Raw genomic sequence first — 19,953 nt, 5'->3', positions numbered from 1 at the left:
CAAGTTTTTTTATTCCCAAAATAAACTGGGCCCAATTTCATTAAGCTGCTTAATGGTAAGCACATTTCAGCGCTAACTGTAGCAGAAAAATTGGCTAAGGTGTAAGCGTGCTTCATGGATAAGCAAGAAAAGTAGGCGGCCATCTTGCACGTTCACTATGGATTTGCATTGTAACATCATTAATTTTCATGCAGTAAGCACTAATAATTATGTCACAATGTGGAATGCCTTTTTGTGTGCTTACGGTAAGCTGGCTATGAAAGCAGCTCTAAGAAATAAGCCATTTACGAGTTGGATTTGAATATTGTCTGGTACAATGACTTGCTTAGTCACAATGTACCGCTTACATTTGAATTCCTCAGACTATAGAGACAGTTGCTTATCTGAAATGGTTTGGGACAAGCTTTTGCATAGCAACCTCCAGATGAGCAAACCCCGACACCATTGTGCCATTCACATCCATTCAGAATCATGTATGGGTGTTCACTGTCTCTTAATGGATTTGGGTACTTTTTCAAAACGTCTATAGATTTACATTAAACTTACAGGGTTTGAAGATAATGATAGTGGAAAGCTTCCCTTCAAATATTACTTACTGAGGTGCTATAGTTTTTGAGAAATGGGTAAAACAATGTCATGAAAATACTTTTGTAAATGCTTAAAATAATTTTGGTCTCATGAGACCAAAATTATTTTCATGACATTGTTTTACTCATTTCCCAAAAACTACAGCACCTCAGCAGGTAATATTTTCAGGGAAGCTTTCTACTATCATTATCTTCAAACTGTGTGAGTTTAGTGTAAATCTGTGGACATTGTGTTTTTTTTCCTACAAAAAGTACATACACCCTTTAAGCAAAAGCTTGCCCCCAATCATGTCACATAGCAACTGTCTGGACAGTCTGCAATTCAAATTGAAGTGGTAACTTGTGATCAAGCACGTCAAATAAGCCTTAATGAGGTATGGCGGACGTGATAGAACTGACTGTTTGGTTTGGGTGTATACAGACAAGTTTACCCAAACCATAAAGTGTTGTACCATTGTGTCTGCCATACTTCATAAAGGCTTACTAATACCTGGCTCATTGGGCCCAGGTAAAAACACTGAAGTACTTTCCCTTTAAGTTTATGTACTTCTTATGGTTTTGATTGAGGCTGTTAAAGGACAATACGTGAAGGTGCACACAAAAGGCAAAAGTAGAACAAGGTCGTTGATGTCCTCGGAGCGTATTATCTCATGAATCTGATCGGTAGATGCTGAATAGCAACGAAAACCATCACCCTGTTCAGTCAGAAGTTCAACAGCTGCGTTGCTGTAAATAAACAGAAACATTTGGCAATTTAGTTTAAAGCCATTATACACTTTCGGTAAACAGTATTGTCCAAGTCCCACACTTCGTGTATCACAACTTATATATAAAACAACAAACCTGTGAAAATTTAGGCTAAATCGGTCATCGGAGTCGGGTGAAAAAAACGGGAAAACCCACTCTTGTTTCCTCTTGATGTCACATGGCTGTTGCAGCAGCTAATGTTTTTATTTCTTTATTTATTTATTTATTTATTTATTTATTATTGGTTTTTAAAAAAACATCCAAAATTGGCAGCCAGAGGCTGAATTGCGTTTAAAATTACAGAGCATAAGAAAATACTATATTTACTATATGCTATTTTTTAAATTACAGAAAAACATTAAGATATAAAAATATTTATTTAAGTACAAATACAAAATACAAAATCCTGTTTCAAAGATGTTGAGCACAAGTCAACTGACACAAATTATTTGTTGCGAGTTTGTCGACTCCAAAATTCGTAAAGCATTTGTTGATAGGACGTATAGCGGTTGGGCCCATGTGTTGTGTAACACATGAAACAGAACCCAGTGCACTTATCAAAAAGAGAAGGGGTTCGCCCTGGTGTTCCTGGGGTGGACTTCACAAAGAGTTAGGACCAGTTACTCGTCCTGACTTAGGGACTATCCATGCAATTTGTATATCTCCTAGGACTAGTCCTAAGTTAGGACTAGTCCTAAGTTAGGACTAGTCCTAACTCTTTGTGAAATCGACCCCTGGTTTGATTGGCAACTGCCAATAGTTGATAGCAACTGCCAAGGTGCCCTATGCTTAGGTGTGGTGCCCTTTGCAAAGTTCCAATACAAATGTATAATTTCCCCATTGAAGCGCCCCTTACCACTGAAAAAATTGCTATGCTCCTTTCAAGAGCAAAGTTCAAAGTTCAAGGCCAGAGTCAGTACACAAATGTATTTTATTAAAAGCTCTACAGAGTAAGTCAAAAGAAGTTCACCGAGATTTACGATTCAAAAACAAAACAACTGACACTCAAAACCCCAGTGAAGCACAAATTAAATGAGCATTCTTTCCCGCTTATCTGCAGAAAAAAAAGAACGTAACAAATTGACCATCTCTATCAGAGAAGTTATGCCTGTTTTACTTAAAGCACTGATGTTTGTAGCTGTTAATGCTTGACTGAATCTGAATGAGTAAGTAGCAACGGGTTTAAAAAAGTAATTCATTTGTTTTGTAAAGTATTCTGTGGACAGCTTGCAAATTGAGTACCTTTGTAAAAAATAGACATAACTCCTCTTTTAGGAATGATCAATTTCAATCTTTTTCTTAAGCAGGAGAGAGTGCTTGTTAAATATGCTTTACTGAACTTTTGAGTGTCATTTGTTTGTTTTGAAAAACATCACCAATCCCGATCAACTTCTTTATCACTCACCCTGTATAGACCTTTCACACAGTGTGGCCATCTTGATTTTACTCCATTCCAACTCATTGTAACCAAACTGAGGCTGGACGAAATAATAGTCTGGTGCCATGTTTGCGCAATGAATGTTAGCATTCATGGAAACGGGAAACATGACCCAGATGGTGATAGCATGATAAAGGTCTATAGGATTGTTGACTTACTTGCTCATGTCGTCAAACGCTGAGATTTCGCAGGTTACAGTTTGATCACCCTCAGTCACCTGTTCAATGAAATAATCACATGTCGAAACATAGGTGTTAAGTTTGCATCGGGGATAATAAATATTAACTTTGGTTTACCCTTTACACCGATGTGTGGTAGCACTGTATAGACCAATCCAATGAAACAAAATTGGTAGCGCCCTCTATTGAAAAATTACCAACTGCGGTGTCTTTTTGTGCATAATCTAGGTATTGAAGACACCGCAGCAGTGGCGCGCGATGCTCAACACCCGTGCGCCCGGTGCGCGCCTGGATTTGTCTATACTCAGTACTTTCCAAAGATCTGTGAACAAAGTTACAGGCATATTACTTGGTTGGCTTCGAACCCAAGACCTTTGCAGATGTACAGCAGTGTCTTACTGACTAGACCACAGAGATAACCTGGTAGCTAGAGTCAGTTTGAATCCTATAATTTAGCAGTGGGCATGGTGGGTACCGCAATTCGTTGCTCTAGAATAATAAAGGTAGTGGGTTCGAACCCCATTCGAGTAATATGCCTGTGATTTTTTTTCACAAAACTCGGGAAGGTACGGAGTGCTAACACACATCAAGTTAATGGTAAAACAAAGATAAAAGTCCAATAGAAACAGCTTTGCGCTGTAAACCTACACTGTAAAACCACACTGTAAAACGCTATGTAAACATCACGAAATGTAAGTCCAGGTGGGAACGCATGATAGAATTACACCAAAGCCAGTAAGTCAATTTGTGGCGTGTCAAGGCCTAGCGATCAAGAGTACCGATTTCAAGCTTTGGTGTTTTATCAGCAGAGTGTGGGTTCGAGTCCCGGTTGTGACATTTGCTACATAAAGTTGGGGAGGTAGTGCTTTCTGCTCTACAAGCCAGGCTTCTGACGGATGGTACCCAAGTCTACATTCATATGGACTGTAAAGGGGATAACCCTGTTTCAGCCCTAGGAGTAGATGGCAATGGCCCCTGGAAAAAAATAATTGTAGCCCACACCTTGAAGTGGCCGTCACACCTTGTGTGTATGGCGACTAAAAAAAAAATACTTGCACTAATTACGGTTTCCGGTGTTGTGCAGACCTGGACAGTTCCCTTGAAGACTGTCGTCTCCAAGTTAGTGAATGTGGCATGAGAACCCTCAGGTAAGTGGCTGGTACAGGTCCTCCCTAAGACGGTGCACTTAATTGATGAGGAGGTATCAGGTTCTTCCAAGTCAAACTCTCGTCTTGGGCAGGTTTCCATCCATGTGATGGGTGACAGCTGGTTATAAAGAGACATTGCGTTTTAAAACTTTGGTAATACTAAAGACACTGGACACTATTGGTATTTGTCAAAGACCAGTCTTCTCACTTGGTGTATCTCAACATATGCATAAGAGTAACAAACCTGTGAAAATTTGAGCTCAGTTGGTCGTCAAAGTTGAGAGATAATAATGAAAGAAAAAACACCCAAGTGTCACACGAAGTTGAGTGCTTTCAGATGCTTTATTTCAAGACCTCAAAATCTGAGGTCTCAAAATCAAATTCGTGGAAAAATTACTTCTTTCTCGAAAACTACATTACATACTTCAGAGGGAGCCGTTTCTCACAATGTTTTTATACTATCAACCCCTCCCCATTACTCGTTACCAAGTGAGGTTTTATGCTAATAATTATTTTGAGTAATTAACAATAGTGTCCACTGCCTTTAATGCATGGTTTTACCTGCAAGTTCACTATAGTTATTCTTTATTCACACCATGCAAAGCTTCAAACCTCACTAAAAATTACTCACATTTTTTATGACACCCCTGAGAGATAATCTTGTGTTTTTCTCCGCACGATCAGCCTCCGGAACCGTGAGTAATTTCGCTTCATAATAAGCAGCTTCGACTTCTTTCGGTATGTGAAAGGCATAAGTTGTAAAAATCTGTGACAAAACATTGACAAAAAAATATTTAAATAAGGAATAGTCACCGTGGTCCAGTGGTTAGACGGCAGGGTTGTGGGTTCAAATCCTACCAAGCTAACCACTGATTTCACAATGACTAGAATAAGTATTGTTGTCTAGTTACTGAAACACAATTGGATAATATAAGTTATCACACAAGTGCGAGTGAAACACGGGAAAAATATAGCGCATCTGCATCCCATATACAACGAGGCGGAAGGCCGAGTTAGATATGGGGCGCAGACGCGCTATATTTTTTCGTATTCCACGAGCGTGCGTGTGATAACGAATTTAACTTCCAGTCTCACGTGCAACGCGCAAAGTTTAAAATTTCAGTATGTTATTTCGCGACGAACAGCATTCACGCGCACAAAGTTTAGAAGATTTTTTCACTGTCCGTATACGGAGCATGACAAAATGACATTTCACAATATGCACTGTGTAATAAAAACAGAGGAAGTAGGATATAAAACATAGGTTAGTGCTGGGCGAATAGTGAAATTTTGGTATTCGGATACCGCTGGCCAACTATCCGAAATTAACCGGATATTCGAATAGTTTTTTCACCGCTAGAGGGCGCTATTTAAAAAAAAAAAAATGTAATATTAATTTGTTTCCCGCTAGAGGGCGCTGTAACCGCTGTTCGTTTGTGAATGAGATCTTATGGGCGGATTGATATTAGTTTTAGACAGTGTCACTCGATTCATTCATAAAAATAACCGGATTTAATTTATAGATGGCGATTTGCTGTTTCTTTGATCGTGATTGACTTTACATGAAGGAAAACTTTCGTAATCTTTGAACAAATTACGTCAGAAATGTCATTGTTTTAATTCTTCACGAAGGTGAGCATAGTTAAATACTTAATTTATGCTGTTTTATAGAAGTTTCATAAGGATTCAGTCAAAATATTCCTATCATTTGTCGCCCGACGTCCGCGGATATTTGGATATTAATAGAATATCCGGTTACTTGGTTGTAACTACAGAACTATCCGGTTTATAAATAGCTATTCGCGCCCTATGCGGATATCCGGTTAAGAAAAAAAAGGCATTCGCGGTTACGGATAGGAAAACCTATTCGCCATTAACTGGATATTTGAATAATTCGCCCAGGCCTAACAGAGGTCGTAGCATATATGTTTTTATCCCCCTAGTAGTTCGAGCTTCTGATTGGTGGATTAGCACAGACTGGAAGATAACTTTCCATATGGCGCCACCACTTTTTCACTTACTTTTACAAACACAAAAAGGCATCTCATTGAGGTAAATTAGATTCCATATTATTTCATATCAAATGAAAAAGTGGTGACGCCATAGGGAAACTTTTCTGCACAATTTGTTGATTTGAGCAATTCATAATCATGTTAAATCAATGTTTGTATGACACACAACATACAGGACAAAGGGCTTTACGCCCAATCCAAAGGCTGAAGCAGCATGGTTAAGTGTCTTGCTTAAGGACACAGCTGTCGCCACTGAGACTCAAACCCACACTCTGCTGATCAAAAACACCAGAGCTTGAGTCCGGTGTTCTTAACCGCTAGGCCACGACATGCCACAAGAAAGCAAGTAGGTTATGATAATTGTAACGCTCAGGTGAGGGTCGAAGACACAAGCTACGTCGCTGGAGCGTTACAATTCTTGTAACTAGAGTTTATCTTCCAGTTCGCATGGAACCGGAGTGTGTTATCAGACGATAACCTACTCATAGCTTTTATATTGCACTAACTATGCGTAATGAGTGTCAATGCGTCACGCTCCGCATACGGTCAGTGCAAAAAATTACATTCGTAAATTTGACATGCAAAACCAAAACAAAAACATAACCCTAACTTATTGACTTAATGAGGCTGGAAGATAAACTCGTTATCACACTTGCGCCTGTGGAATGCGGAAAAATATGACGCATCTACCTCCAATATCCAAATCGGCCTTCAGCCTCGGTCTCGATGGATATGGGACGCAGAGGCGCCATATTTTTCCGTATTTCACTCGCGCTTGTGTGATGACGTAAGTGTTCATATGGTTACCCTGGTCTCATCTTTCACTATGGTGAACTTGGCGCCGGCGGTAGGTAGTTCGTCCTGGGGGTACCTTAAGAGGTAGTGAGTTCCCCTCCGAAGTCTGGATGTGAAATGCTCCTTGTTCTTTGTTTTTATAATGAGATCAATGATCTCCAGTGATTCACGAAGCGCTTTGGCTTTGAAGACTCGACCACACTGATGCGGTTCCGTCACAACTTTAAACTTGAAATGAGAGAACTGCAATCAAAACAAAACAATTGTTCAGCAACCTTTAAAACTAATACACCTGGGTGAAGGAAGAAAATCGAATGGGACTACTACTTTAGTTTCGCAACTACTACTACTACTTTAGCTTATTAAAGGCAGTGGACACTATTGGTAATTACTCAAAATAATTATCAGATTAAAACCTTACTTGCTAACAAGTAATGGGGAGAGGTTGGTAGTATAAAACATTGTGAGAAACCGCTCCCTCTGAAGTGACGCAGTTTTCGAGAAAGAAGTAATTTTCCACGAATTTGATTTCGTGACCTCAAGTTTAGCATTTGAGGTCTCGAAATCAAGCATCTGAAAGCACACAACTTTGTGTGACAAGGGTGCTTTTTCTTTCATTATTATCTCGCAACTTCGACGACCAATTGAGCTCAAATTTTCACAGGTTTGTTATATTATGCATATGTTGAGAAACGCTGATTGGTTGTTGCCAAGGAAGTGCGACGTTCAAAATCACTAGTTGGCCCCGCTATGGATTATGGATATATTCGGTCAGTCTTTTGGTAAGTTTTTGTCGTTTTTTCTGCCAAATATTTTCATGATGTTGTTTTAAGGGTTCCAGATGACGTTGTCATACAATAAAGATCAACTCCATGTGTTTAGAATGTCTGTCATGATTTTGGAAAGTGGAAAAAAAGGACGAATCTGATCACGAGTCTGGCAAAAACTGGTCAAAACTGCTAGTTACACCGATAATATCAGTCTTGTGTCGTAACCCTCCGGTCTCCGACTGTCGGGAGGATGGAGGGTTACGATTATCGCAACTAGACATCGATACAAAAGTTGTAAGGCAACACCTTTGCTTTAAAGCCATTGGACACTTTCGGTAAACAGTATTGTCCAAAGGCCCACACTTCGTGTATCACAACTTACATATATAAAATAACAAACCTGTGAAAATTTAGGCTCAATCGCATCGGTCATCGAAGGCGGGAGAAAATAACGGGAAAACCCACCCTTGTTCTGCACGTTTCGCCGTGACATCATACATGTGTTTAAAATAAATCTGTAACTCTCGATATTCGAGAATTGATAATTGTTTTCATGTTTTCTCAAAAAGTAAAGCATTTCATGGAATAATATTTCAAGAGAAGTCTTTCACCATTACCCTGTGAGTGTAGTGTAAGTTATTTGTAAATCTGTGAACTTTTAATTTTCCGAAAGTGAAACATGGCTTTAATCAATGAACCAAGGTCCAGCCACATCTGGGCGGGCACAGTGATTATCTTATCAATATCTGGCACAATACCTTCATTGTTACGCGAGAAGAACAGACGAAAATGTCTCATCTCATCAAACCATGGAGGAATTTAATTAGAATCAACCCATCAAACAGACAGAGCATCAACAACCCACACACGCACACAGCTAGATGCAGTGTCCAAAATGACATGTGTTCCGAATTCCGAATAAGCTTTTTGTTCGGAATGCGTATTCGATTTTTCGGTTTTCGAGTAATCGATTAATGTGGGCGTGGACGAAGTTTCCAAGATGGCGGCCTCCATTAGACTTGCCGGTTCCCGTAGCTGTGCTTTAAAGTCAATGTTGTCATCATTGCAATTCAACAAACCAATTCAAAGATGGTGCATCAAAAGGGGACTTTCAAGAAGCAGTTGCTTGGCAGGTACGGTCAGCTTATTTTTGTTAATGTGGCGTTGGCTGCAATCTCTGTGTACGGTAGCCCAATTTCCGGACTAAAATAATAAAAACTACCGCGACAATCCGCATCATAATTCATCAACACACTTTCACTCTTTACTGGCTGGACTCGATGAGAGTATGATGATGCCAGGCTTGTTCATTGAATGATTATTAGAAATTTGGCTTCCGAGACAATTTTAGTTACTGCAGAGTGCAAGAGAATAGGATGGCTCCCAGTTAATTTTCTAAATTCAGAAAGATCTGCGTTGCCTGCCAGTGCCACAACTTTTTCACTCATTTATTTACAAAAAAAAAGTTATATTAAAAAAATTTAAAGTAACATTAATAATAAATTAATACATCATTTATTATTGAATGAAATTGAAGTAATTATTTCATAACTAACGAAAATGTTGGTGGCATACGTATTACAGAAATTTGTACCTAAATTCCTTTCCAGTGTGTCGCTCAGATTTTGTTTGTAAATGAGGTTTGTGTACTCCTACCTAGAACTTTGAGTCATATGACTGAGGTACATTTGCTATCCTCTCAACAAAGACGATAGTGGAACGAACCTCATGTAGTTCTGAGAGTAAGGTTTGTGGTGACGATAGCAGAACGAACCTCATTTATAACGAATCTTCATTTATAAATGTAATATTCGTTTTTTAATGTTGTTTTTAGGAGTAGAAGGAACGAAGCTGTTGATGCCTGCACTGTCGCCTACCATGGAGGAAGGAACAATCCTCAAATGGCTCAAACAAGAAGGTAAAGTTTGTTATACATTTGAAGGTTCAAGGAACATTTTGTTCCCACAGTATCAACAAATAAAAGATTCATTTACCAACATGCCCTGCTTGCTCATAACCCCTGGAATAGACCCTTCCCATGAAATATGTAAATTGCACGTAGCGCGTACGCACTAACGTTTTGGTTGGCAAAATGAGGGAACATCGCACTGTTTTGTAAACTGCTAATGGGTGCGTGACGCAGACGCGATTGCGCGTCTGCTTAGTGCACAACTCTATGGCGTTTGCCAACCAACAGGGTCTGTACGCATGCGTGATGTAATTAGCATATTTCATGGGAAGGGTCCATTGACTCATTGAAATGTGCTAGAATCCAGCACTAGGCCTGTATTTTAATGACTGCCAAACCTTTCAGATCGTTCCAACCACAAGTTTGTTTACACTAAAGCCAGTCTAACCGCATGTCTTTAGTGCATTTGGGAACTGTGCACTTAGCTTGGGCGATATTGATTTTTTTTATTCACAATATATCGCCTACAATATATCGCGATATTCGATATAATCGCGATTAATTAAATTTGACATCATCAGTCTTCAAACTCCAAGTGAAAGTTGTAGAAGAGACAGTCATAGCATAAGAGAGGTGTTCTAATGACCTATTCTTCTGGTTTTACTCCAAACCTATGGGGTGCGAGATGTCTCAGCTAGAAAATTACACCACGATATTTAATCGATATCGATTATCGCGATATATCGCGATATATCGATATTTCGATTAAAACCAAATTCATCCGATATCGAAATCGTTTCCAAATTAATATCGCGATATTCGATAATATCGTGATATCGCCCAAGCTTAGAAACCGATCAGAATTTGATAGTTATTAAACCCATATTGTGTTTACAATAAATATTGATCTTTTTTCCCCCCACTACATTGGTTTGTGTGCTCTTTTCTATAGGTGATGCAATTGCTGCTGGTGACGCGTTGTGTGAGATCGAGACAGATAAAGCAACACTCACATTGGATGCTGATGATGATGGAATTCTTGCTAAGATACTGGTAAAGCTATCTCTTGTTTTCCAGTTTGAATAACACTGTAAAGAATAATAAAAGGTATCATTATAAAGCGTGTTTATAACAAAAACTAGACACTTACCAGAATAAGATGAAAAACAAAATACAAAGATGAGGGTCGCAGAACAAAACTGTTTAAAGGCAGTGGACACTGTTGGTAATTACTCAAAATATTTATTAGCATAAAACCTTACTTGGTAACAAGTAATGGGGAGAGGTTGGTAGTATAAAAAAATTGTGAGAAACGGCTCCCTCTGAAGTGGAGTAGTTTTCGAGAAAGAAGTAATTTTCCACGAATTTGATTTCGAGACCTCAGATTTAGAATTTGAGGTCTCGAAATCAAGCATCTGAACGCACACATCTTCGTGTGACAAGGGTGCTTTTTCTTTCATTGTTATCTCGCAACTTCGATGACTGATTGAGCTCAAATTTTCACAGGTTTGTTATATTTTGCATATGTTGAGATACAGCAAGTGAGAAGTCTGGTCTTTGACAATTACCAATAGTGTCCAGTGTCTTTAAAGGTGTTTCTCTTAAAACTGACGATAGAAGGAGCATTGATGGGGATAGAGTTCAACAGTTTGGGACCAGCTATAAAAAAGGATCTGTTTGAGAGATTTTGAACCATTAGAAAAAGACGGAAGAAGTTAATCACCAGAAGGCAAAGTATAATGCCATTACAGACAAAGTATAATCTTAGGTTATGGAACCGTTTGATTGGTTTAATCTTATATAAATGAAGATATATACATATTTAAACTAGTTAGTGAAAATTTCATTTCAAAAGTCACGTTTTTTTAAGATATCGCCGGAAAATCTAGAGCTTTTTTCCTTCTACATCTACATCTATGATAATACTTGTCAAAGCCTTTTCAGCATCTAGACAAGGTGAGAAGTCAATGAAGAAATTTCAGTTTTAGAAGTGGGCGGAAAACCCCAGAGAATTGCTCCAGGGAAAACCCACAAAGTCAAGTAGGGACTGAAAACCCCAATCCACATAGAGCCCATCACAGAGATGGAAGGCGAGGCAAGACACCATACCTGACTTCCCTCCTTTTCATCTTTTTCTTCATAAATAATTTATGTTTACTAAAAAAAATACAAGTTTTGAAGACAAAAAACATCCATACTTATTTTTACAGGTACCGGAGGGCACTTCAGGTGTCAAAATCAGCTCAATGATAGCTCTTCTAGTTGCAGAGGGGGAAGACCACACAGCTGTTGAAATGCCAGGGGAGACTGAAACACCCAAGCAGGCAGAAACGGTTGCTGATGGGCCGATAGAGGGGGTGTCAGAAACAACTCAATTTTCAAGCATGAGACATTCAGTTGGAAAGGATGGGTAGGTGTAATCACTTGACTTTACAGTACCCATGACTAGGCTTCCAAACGAGTCGTTCGTCTGAGTTTCACTGCGCATGTACATTGCTTGTCAGTAGTCTACTTAAATGTGCGCCCTCGAACTTGCTCTAGAATGATACAGGGAGACATGAAAAGTGAATTTTTTTAAAGAGAAATGATGTCTGCATATTCAAAATTTATCTAATTTATTATATATAAAAAAAATGCTAATGCCCTTATAAAGTCAATGAAAACTACAGTCCGACTAAATACAAATTAATTAACCAGTTGAAGCAAGGGACTATGGTTTACAAGGTGCTGTGGTGCAGCTGCAGCCAATCAGACAAAGTACACCGGGGCAAACCCCTTCTCTTTTCGATGCACTGGGTTCTTTTAGGTGCAGTACACAACACATGGGACCAACGGCTTTATGTCCCATCGGAAGGACTAAGCATCATGGTTAAAGGCAGTGGACACTATTGGTGATTACTCAAAATAATTATGAGCATAAAACCTTTCTTGGTGATGAGTAATGGGGAGAGGTTGATGGTATAAAACATTGTGAGAAACGGCTCCCTCTGAAGTGCCATAGTTTTCGAGAAAGAAGTAATTTTCCACGAATTTGATTTTGAGACCTCAGATTTAGAACTGGAGGTCTCGAAATCAACCATATAAACGCACACAACTTCGTGTGACAAGGGGGTTTTTTCTTTCATCACTATCTCGCAACTTCGGCACGATTGAGCTCAAATTTTCACAGGTTAGTTATTTTATGCATATGTTGAGATACACCAACTGTGAAGGGTAGTCTTTGACAATTACCAATAGTGTCCACTTTCTTTAATTGTCTTGCTTATGGACACGGGTTTCACAACTTGGGACTTTAGATTCCAACCAAGAGAGGACTGACCAATACTGTACTTTGTTTTCTGTTATTAACAGAGGTGTCTTGTCACCTGCAGTAAGGCAGCTGTTAGACAGACATCATCTTTCTGCCGATGACATACCGACCTCTGGACCTCATGGAAGACTACTCAAAGGGTACGAGTAAAGTAATAAGAATACTAAAAACTAGACATTTGGTGTTTGTTCCGTGTTGTTTTGCTTTGATAAAACCCTTGATCTTTGACAAACCCTTTTTGTTTCACGTAAGTGAGCCTAAAAATCTAAACGTGGTCTTCATTCTGGTACTGAATCAACAGGAAATTGTGGACCAAAAATAAAGGTCAACATGGGGTCATGGTAACCCTTGTCTAAACTTTAAAGCCATTGGACCCTTTCGGTACAGAAAAAAAAAAAAAAAGTTCACAGATTTACAAATAATTTACAGGGTTTACAGAAGGTAATGGTGAAAGACTTCTCTTGAAATATTAGTCCATGAAATGCTTTACTTTTTGAGAAAACGGTAAAACAATATAAATTCTCGTTAGCGAGAATTACGGATTTATTTTAAACACATGTCATGACACGGCGAAACGCGCGGAAACAAGAGTGGGTTTTCCCGTTATTTTCTCCCAACTCCGATGACCGATTGAGCCTAAATTTTCACAGGTTTGTTGTTTTATATATAAGTTGTGATACACGAAGTGTGGAACTTGGACAATACTGTTTACCGAAAGTGTATAATGGCTTTAAAGGGTTTATAACTGAAAACAAAATTGAAAGTTGGGTGTGCAGTTCTTGAGATATAGTCATACTTCCGGTTGACCTGGAAGTAAAGCTGGGTTACAGTAAGTGGTTAATAACACCCGAACGAAGAGCGTCTCAAAGCGCTTCTAACATTATTACCCCTGGTCACTGAACCATTTAATTCATTCCTTGAACCATCTCAGCTCCCTGGGGAGTATACAGCCTGTGCAACAAATACCCGCTACTAAGCTAAAAATACATCAACATGGTTTTTTTTAAGACAGTTTATTAATGTGCTACTTTTTGCCTTTTAATATACAGTGACGTATTGAAGTTCATCCAGGAGGGAGGGGCAAAGACAGCGCCCTCTATAGACACAACCAAGCCAACCCCAGTACAAGAACCAGTACCCGTCTCTAAGCCAAAGGTTATGCCATTACCCACCAATTACCAACAACAGGTGCGTAAGCAGGAAATATCGCTTAACATTTTTCCGCTAAGCAGAAATGAGCAGGATACCAGTCATAAACTGACGTTTGACAAAGTAATTTGGCTGGAAACCTTATTCTAGTTAGCAAAATTTTGTTATGCTTAGCTACTTTTTGTGCTTAAGCTGCAAGGGGATGAAACAAGGGGAAATGGGGTTGCAGCAAAAAGGATTTTCAGATGTTTCTTCAGTTCAAAGTGGTATCAACTTAACATTTCATATGTATTTAATCTTCTTGAGTCTGTAACAACTCGTACAATTGTTGTCCACAGCCCACTTCACATGACAACCCAAAACTATTGACCATCGTTTTGGGCGCCAGTTGTCTGTCCTTTTGGGCGCCAGTTTTTTCCAGTAGTTCCGACTGTGTATTATTGATGTTATTAAGACCAATTCAGAACTGACTCCGCGGCAGTACAGTTAATTACGATCCTATAAGCTAAAGTAGTAGTCCAGTCTGTTTTCTATACCATCCGCACTGGTAATAGTTAAAAGCAGGACAGTTCTTTTCAGAACTGAGAAGTCTCCCGAACCTCCGATTATCTACTCCGCGGCAGTAGAATAAAAGAAAGACAGTTCTCTAAGAACAAACTCTACCTGGCAAGTAGATACACACATGGTGTTACCGCAGACCAAATATACATTGATATTATTGTTGTTTAATAATCATTGCAGGAAACTTACACAGACATCGACCTGTCTAGCATCAGGAAAGTCATAGCCAAGAGGTTGACCGAGTCTAAGGTTAGTTTGGTTGGATAAACTAGTAATCTTTTTTTTATATCACGCTTAACACACGAAGGGCTTCTGAAAGCACTTTCGTCATTATTACCCCTGGTCACTGGGCCATTAATCATTATTACCCCTGGTCACTGGGCCATTAATCATTATTACCCCTGGTCACTGGGCCATTAATCATTATTACCCCTGGTCACTGGGCCATTAATCATTATTACCCCTGGTCACTGGGCCATTAATCATTATTACCCCTGGTCACTGGGCCATTAATCATTATTACCCCTGGTCACTGGGCCATTAATCATTATTACCCCTGGTCACTGGGCCATTAATCATTATTACCCCTGGTCACTGGGCCATTAATCATTATTACCCCTGGTCACTGGGCCATTAATCATTATTACCCCTGGTCACTGGGCCATTATTAGTTCATTCTTTAAACCATCTCAGCTCCCTGGGCTGCAACAAATGTACGCTACTAAAGATAAATCAATCACAAGAACCATCTCTGCCCTCACAGGTACCCATTTACCCCTGGGTGGAGAGAAGCAATTATATGTGTCTTACTCAGGGACACAAGTGTCATGACTGGGACTCGACCCACACTCTGCTGATCAGAAGCACCGGAGCTTAAGTTTAGTGGTCTTATCCGTTTAGTGCTTTTATCGCTCAGCCACGACACCTGAATGGAGATTTTGGGGTCAAGAGTAGTGTTTGTCTAAACAGTTAATAGAGAGGTTTCGCAAGGGATACTTTGAGTGTTCTCGTGATGCGTTTCCACGACTATCTTTTTTTTTTTCACACACGTTAGCAACGGATACAGGAGCTCATACACGTCATAGAAAAAAACGGATACCGTTTGCAGACTTTTAGTTGTCTTTTTGTCCCAGATCAAAAACATTTTCCACAGTCCCCAGAATTGCTTTCACTGGTATCGTGCTTGATGTGGATAGAAAATTGTTAGTCATTTGCAAGCAAAATGATGAGAAAATGCAGTGTATAAAACACAGGGTCTCTATCGGTCAGATCGGTCATGCTTGTCGGAAAAACACTCATGATGAATTTGAGCGCCCTCAAGTGACACATACCTATATTTTGCAAAACAAATTCCAACACGCGGCTGACGTGTACGGATACGGTTACCATATCCGTATTTGTATACACAGGCTTGTGAAACCTCTCTAATATTTGCCTGAAATTGTTCTAGTGAAAAAGTACTCTTTCTTTGAGAGATCTAAAAGTATTTTGGCTTACTTTACTTGTGCAGAGAACTATTCCACACAGCTATGCCAGCGCTGAGTGCAACATTGACAAGATTATGAGTCTAAGGAAAGATCTTAAGAAGGACGGAGTTAAAGTCTCTGTTAATGACTTCATCATCAAAGCAGCTGCCGTAGCTCTTAAGGTATGGACTGACTTTGTTATTTTTATGTCAAGGCTCCTAGAGCAAGCTAGCTGAAACGTTGAGACCAATTCAGAACTGACTCCGCGGCAGTACAGTTAATTACAATCCTATAAGCTAAAGTAGTAGTCCAGTCTATTTTCTATACCATCCGCCCAGGTAATAGTTAATAAGCAGGACAGTTCTTTTCAGAACTGAGAAGTCTCCCGAACCCCCGATTATCTACTCCGCGGCAGTAAATAAAGCAAGGAACATCATGGACCAAAACTACAAGAAATAGAAATGAATGGTGTTATTATAACATGGATACATAAATAACCTCACATCTGTGGCTTTTTTTACAGGAAATGCCCGATGTAAATGCTTCCTGGTCTGGAACGGAAGCTAAGAAGTTATCAGATATTGATATATCAGTTGCCGTGGCAACAGATAAAGGTCTGATCACGCCCATCGTTAAGAACGCTATCGGCAAAGGATTGGTTGAAATCTCAGCGAATGTGAAGGTAAGATTCAGAGTCACTCACCTTTGACCTTGCTATCGGGATAGACCTTTTTTCTTGGGAGACTCTGGAGTTCAAATAAGCACTTGTCCTGTTGTTTCTTTATCTTTGAGTATAGATAAAATACTGGAGGGACTTCTTTTCATGGCGTGTCGTGCCCGAGCGGAAAAGAGCACTGCACTCAAGCTCTTGTGTTACTGATCAGCAGAGTGTGGGTTCGAGTCCCAGTAGTGACCTTTGTTTCATTAAGCGAGACACTTGACCATTATCGCTTAGGATGGGTTGAAAGCCGTAGGTAGCACGGTATACTGTATACTGTGAAAACAAATCACAGGCATATTACTCGGTGAGATTCGAACGCACGACCTTTCAAATTCTAGTGCAGTGTCTTACCAACAGTGTTGTAGCCACGGTGGGCGGTGCTGGGCGGGCCTGCCCAGGACTCACAATTTTTGCCCAGCACTCTGAGCAAAATACATTATGCCGCCCAGCACAGATTTCAAATATTGTCCACTTTGCATTGGTCTGAGACAAAGCTAATGATAAGAAGTGAGAAAGAACACAATCCAATAGCCATTCAACTATTGGATGGCCCCATAACACGAACAGTTTGGGAACCTGGCCCCACTTCAGCAATAATGGCCCCCTTAATTAAACGTGAACAATTTTGTTGATCTCCTTGCCCTCAGTAGACTTCCAACAAAATTTGATTCACTGCCCACCACTAAAATTGCTTACCAACTAGACCACTGAAAATGCCCAGTAGCTAGAGGCAGATCATTATTATTATATAATTTAGATACATGTATGATGAAGTATGATCACATCACACCAATACTTCATCATCTTCACTGGCTCCCCGTACATTTCAGAATTCGGTTCAAAATCATCCTTCTCACGTTTAAGTCTCTTCATCAACTCGTCCCTATCTACATCCGGGACATTCTACATCTTCGTAATGTCTGGCCTGGTCTACGGTCATCGACTCTCACACTCCACGCACCCATATCCCGCCTCGCTAGCTATGGAGACGGAGCTTTCTACAGCATTGCACCTCGTCTTTGGAACTCACTGCCGCTTGCCCTCAGAAGTAATCCCTCAATCTTCAAACGGCAGCTCAAAACACACCTCTTCAAACAGTTATCTTAATCATGGACTCTTGACTTTCGGAACCGGCGCCCTTGAATGGCATTTTCTTTGTCAGATTCTGTGCGCTTTATAAGTGCTGTATATTATTATTAACGTACAGAAGTTGATTCCACTGTTTTGTTTGTACTTGGTATAGGATCTAGCAGCTAGAGCGAGAGAGGGCAAACTACAACTCAACGAGTTTCAAGGAGGCTCCTTCAGGTAAGTTTCTTAGCTCTGCAGGAAACATTAATAACGGATCTACAGTCTTAAAGGCAGTGGACACTATTGGTAATTACTCAAAATAATTATTGGCATAAAACCTTTCTTGGTGAAGAGTAATGGGGAGAGGTTGATGGTATAAAACATTGTGAGAAACGGCTCCCTCTGAAGTAATTTTCAACGAATTTGATTTCGAGACCTCAGATTTACAACTTGAGGTCTCGAAATCAACCATCTAAACGCACACAACTTCGTGTGACAATGGTTATTTTTCTTTCATTATTATCTCGCAACTTCGATGACCGATTCAGCTCAAATTTTCACAGGTTCGTTATTTTATGTATATGTTGACATACGCCAACTGCGAAGGCTAGTCTTTGACAATTACCAAAAGGCAGTGGCGAATCTCAAAAAAATATCAGCATGAAAACTTACTTGGTAACGAGCAATGACGAGCTGTTGATAGTATCAAACATTGTGAGAAACGGCTTCCTCTGAAGTAAGGTTGTTTTCGAGACAGAAGTAATTTCTCACTCAAATATTAAAATCTGACACATGTCTGATAAAAGACTTCAGGCCTGAAGCCTTGTTAGTGCATCTGAAAGCACACAAAGTTTGTTTACTGATTCTGTCATTCAATCTGATTGATTTTGTGTTCTCATTTCATTGCCGTATTACGTATCTAAATTGATTTTGTCTTTTTTCTTTCATATGCATTTGTGTTTTATTTATTTTTTATAAGTTCATATATCTTAATTTGGCCTCTTGCTGCCATGCGGTTTTATATAAAAAAAAACATTTCAATGAAATTCAATTTAAAAAAAAAAATCTGCATTTTGTTAATTTCTTGTAATGTGCAGTAGAGCGGTTTATTAATGTAGGTGTTACGCAATATAAATGTCAATAAATTATTATTAATATTATGTCAATCCTTACTCAACTTTCTTTTTTTTTTGACAGTATATCCAATCTGGGCATGTTTGGGATCAGCGAATTCAGCGCCGTCATAAACCCACCGCAAGCCTGCATCCTCGCTATTGGTTCAGCTCGTATGACCCTCAACCAATCAATGAAGCCACAGGCTATGACAACAGTCATGCTCTCTAGCGACGGGCGGGTCGTCAATGACGCACTCGCTGCAACGTTTCTTCAATCCTTTAAGAAAAATATGGAAAACCCACTTAGACTGGGTATCTTATGATTTAAAAGAATGTACTGCAATAGAATAAATCTGTATTATAGAGAAGTAACTTTAAAAAGTGTTGGTTTCAGGGGTCAATTTCACAAAGAGTTATGACTAGTCCTAACTTGGACTAGTCCTTGGTCCTAACTTAGGACTAGTCCTAGGAGATATTAAAAACCTAAGTTAGGATGAGTAACTCGTCTTAACTCGAGACAAGACTAGTCTTAACTCTTTGTGTAAACCACCCCTGGTTTGCAGAGATTTTTTTATGTCTGGAAATTTATAGGATGATTGTGTATCAAACATTCAGAATACACAAATGAATTTAAAATAAATTTTCAATAAATTTTAATTTATTTTTGGTTTCTGCTACTTTTGAGTAAAGAGCAATGAATGATTTGTTTTTTTTATGATAAAAGTTTGCAAAGTAGTTACACCATTGACACATCCAGTTAATGTGTTATTTTAGCACATTAGGTAAATTACCCATAAACCAAAATCTCTACTATTGGTAATTTTCAAAGACCAGTCTTCTCACGAGTTGTATTCTCAAGATATGCATAACATAACAAACCTGTGAAAATTTGAGCTCAATTGGTTATCAAAGTCGTGAGATAATAATGAAAGAAAAAACACCCTTGTCACACAAAGGTGCGCTTTCAGATGCTTG

The 19,953-nt window shown here is 39.3% G+C and overlaps 2 protein-coding genes across 2 annotated transcripts; one reads left to right on the top strand and one right to left on the bottom strand.

The window, feature by feature from the left end:
- Positions 1-938: 938 nt before the first annotated feature.
- Positions 939-8,551, bottom strand: LOC117305297. The gene is made up of 6 exons (XM_033790146.1): positions 8,435-8,551; positions 6,919-7,149; positions 4,731-4,865; positions 4,008-4,217; positions 2,931-2,989; positions 939-1,313 (listed from the first exon to the last, which is right to left on the bottom strand). Exons 1-6 carry the CDS (start codon positions 8,438-8,440, stop codon positions 1,127-1,129), a joined length of 828 nt encoding a protein of 275 aa, XP_033646037.1. The 5' UTR covers positions 8,441-8,551; the 3' UTR covers positions 939-1,126.
- Positions 8,552-8,667: 116 nt separating this feature from the next.
- Positions 8,668-19,443, top strand: LOC117305296 (pyruvate dehydrogenase protein X component-like). The gene is made up of 11 exons (XM_033790145.1): positions 8,668-8,809; positions 9,511-9,594; positions 10,538-10,638; positions 11,796-11,995; positions 12,937-13,035; positions 13,945-14,083; positions 14,786-14,854; positions 16,116-16,253; positions 16,595-16,753; positions 18,036-18,100; positions 19,061-19,443. The coding sequence occupies exons 1-11, from the start codon at positions 8,677-8,679 to the stop codon at positions 19,299-19,301; spliced, it is 1,428 nt and encodes a 475-aa protein (XP_033646036.1). The 5' UTR covers positions 8,668-8,676; the 3' UTR covers positions 19,302-19,443.
- Positions 19,444-19,953: the final 510 nt, after the last annotated feature.

Source organism: Asterias rubens, chromosome 22 (genome assembly GCF_902459465.1).
Source record: "Asterias rubens chromosome 22, eAstRub1.3, whole genome shotgun sequence".
In the NCBI taxonomy this organism is placed as follows: Eukaryota; Metazoa; Echinodermata; class Asteroidea; order Forcipulatida; family Asteriidae; genus Asterias; species Asterias rubens.
The sequence above is the reverse complement of the archived record's forward strand: the minus strand, read 5'-3'. Positions and strand labels throughout refer to the sequence as shown.